At 44.1% G+C, this 1443-nt stretch overlaps 1 protein-coding gene across 1 annotated transcript in view; it reads left to right on the top strand.

Moving 5' to 3' along the window:
* Window positions 1-156: 156 nt before the first annotated feature.
* Window positions 157-1443, top strand: part of TBP (TATA-box binding protein) — a gene marked incomplete at its 3' end in the record, with an annotated part of 6534 nt that continues 5247 nt past the window's right edge. The window contains exons 1-2 of the mRNA XM_010171875.1: window positions 157-399; window positions 1054-1385. Coding sequence (XP_010170177.1) covers window positions 346-399; window positions 1054-1385 — 386 coding nt within the window. The remainder of the gene's footprint in view (window positions 400-1053; window positions 1386-1443) is intronic.

Genomic DNA, 1443 nt, shown 5'->3' on the forward strand with positions numbered 1-1443 from the left:
AGAGTGTGCCTGAAAAAGGTGATTATTATGGATTGTGTGTGGATGTGTGAATGTTGTTACACGTATTTGTAGGTGGGTGTCTCTTACCTAATTTAGCAGCTGATAGGTTTGCTTTTGCGTTTAGATGCTATTCTCAAGATAACACTTTCTCTCTTTGCAGGTTTTGGTTAGTGTTTTAGGCTCATAGCACACATCTATCTGGAGCTGATGTTTTCCTAACACTTTCAGCTTGGCTTAAAAAGCTGCTTTGCTGGAATGTTTTAAAAGGTTAGAAACTCTTTAGGATTTGAAGTTAAAGCAATTAAAGGAAATACTTCTGGCCTCACCAAAGAAATAACTGGAATCATGGATCAGAACAACAGCTTGCCACCCTACGCTCAAGGCTTAGCCTCCCCTCAGGTAAAACCAAATTATTTAATATGCAACTGTGATCTGAATTTCTTTGTGAAAGTGTTTTCTGTTTCTTGCACTTAACTTCAGGTTTTTTGTTTGCAGATCTGAAAAATTCTGCTAGGTATAGAATAATACTGGTATAAAACAGCATTTTAAAACCATCAATTTGTGTGTCCAGAGGTGTAAGAAACACCCAGGTATATGGTGTTCCTTTAAGTTGGAACATGACTGACAGGTTGGAAATATTCATTTAATTTTGGTGGTTGCCCTTTAAACGAACCTGAACGTAATGGACTGTCGCTGTGCTGTGGAGGCGTTTGGTACCACGGGGACAGTCTTTGTTCAGACAATTACACATTAAATCGTGGGTCAGAGCTGAGACCTGCTTGCAGGGTAGTGTGAGAAGCATATCAGCATCACTGGCAGGAGATGAACAGCGCCAGAAGTGACAGATCCCCAGAGGTAACGTTTTATTCTGTAGAAGAACTGCATTTCCAAGGGCTTTCTGGTTTTAGTGAGTTACTACTGTCTGCCTCAGGTTTGATATGATCACCTTACACTGATTTATTTTAGAGTCCTCCTGAAAACTTTTTGTCTGAAAAACAGAACAAGCTGGAGTCAACGAGCTCTGTGGTTTCTGTTTCATGCTTTCTTCTGTAGGGTGCAATGACTCCAGGAATTCCAATTTTTAGCCCCATGATGCCATATGGCACAGGACTGACACCACAGCCGGTCCAGAGCACCAACAGTCTGTCCATCCTGGAGGAGCAGCAGCGGCAGCAGCAACAGCAGCAAGCAGCACAGCAGTCTACATCACAGCAAGCGACACAGGGAACATCTAGTCAAGCTCCCCAGCTCTTCCACTCACAGACTCTTACGACGGCCCCTTTGCCGGGAACCACACCGCTGTACCCCTCTCCCATGACTCCGATGACTCCAATAACTCCTGCAACGCCGGCGTCCGAGAGCTCTGGGATAGTGCCACAGCTACAGTGAGTGGCTCGTGTGTTAGTGCAGCATGTCCTGTCTCAAATAGCCCTTTAAAGACTT

The sequence above is a fragment of the Antrostomus carolinensis genome, unplaced genomic scaffold, assembly GCF_000700745.2.
Source record: "Antrostomus carolinensis isolate BGI_N321 unplaced genomic scaffold, ASM70074v2 scaffold36647, whole genome shotgun sequence".
In the NCBI taxonomy this organism is placed as follows: domain Eukaryota; kingdom Metazoa; phylum Chordata; class Aves; order Caprimulgiformes; family Caprimulgidae; genus Antrostomus; species Antrostomus carolinensis.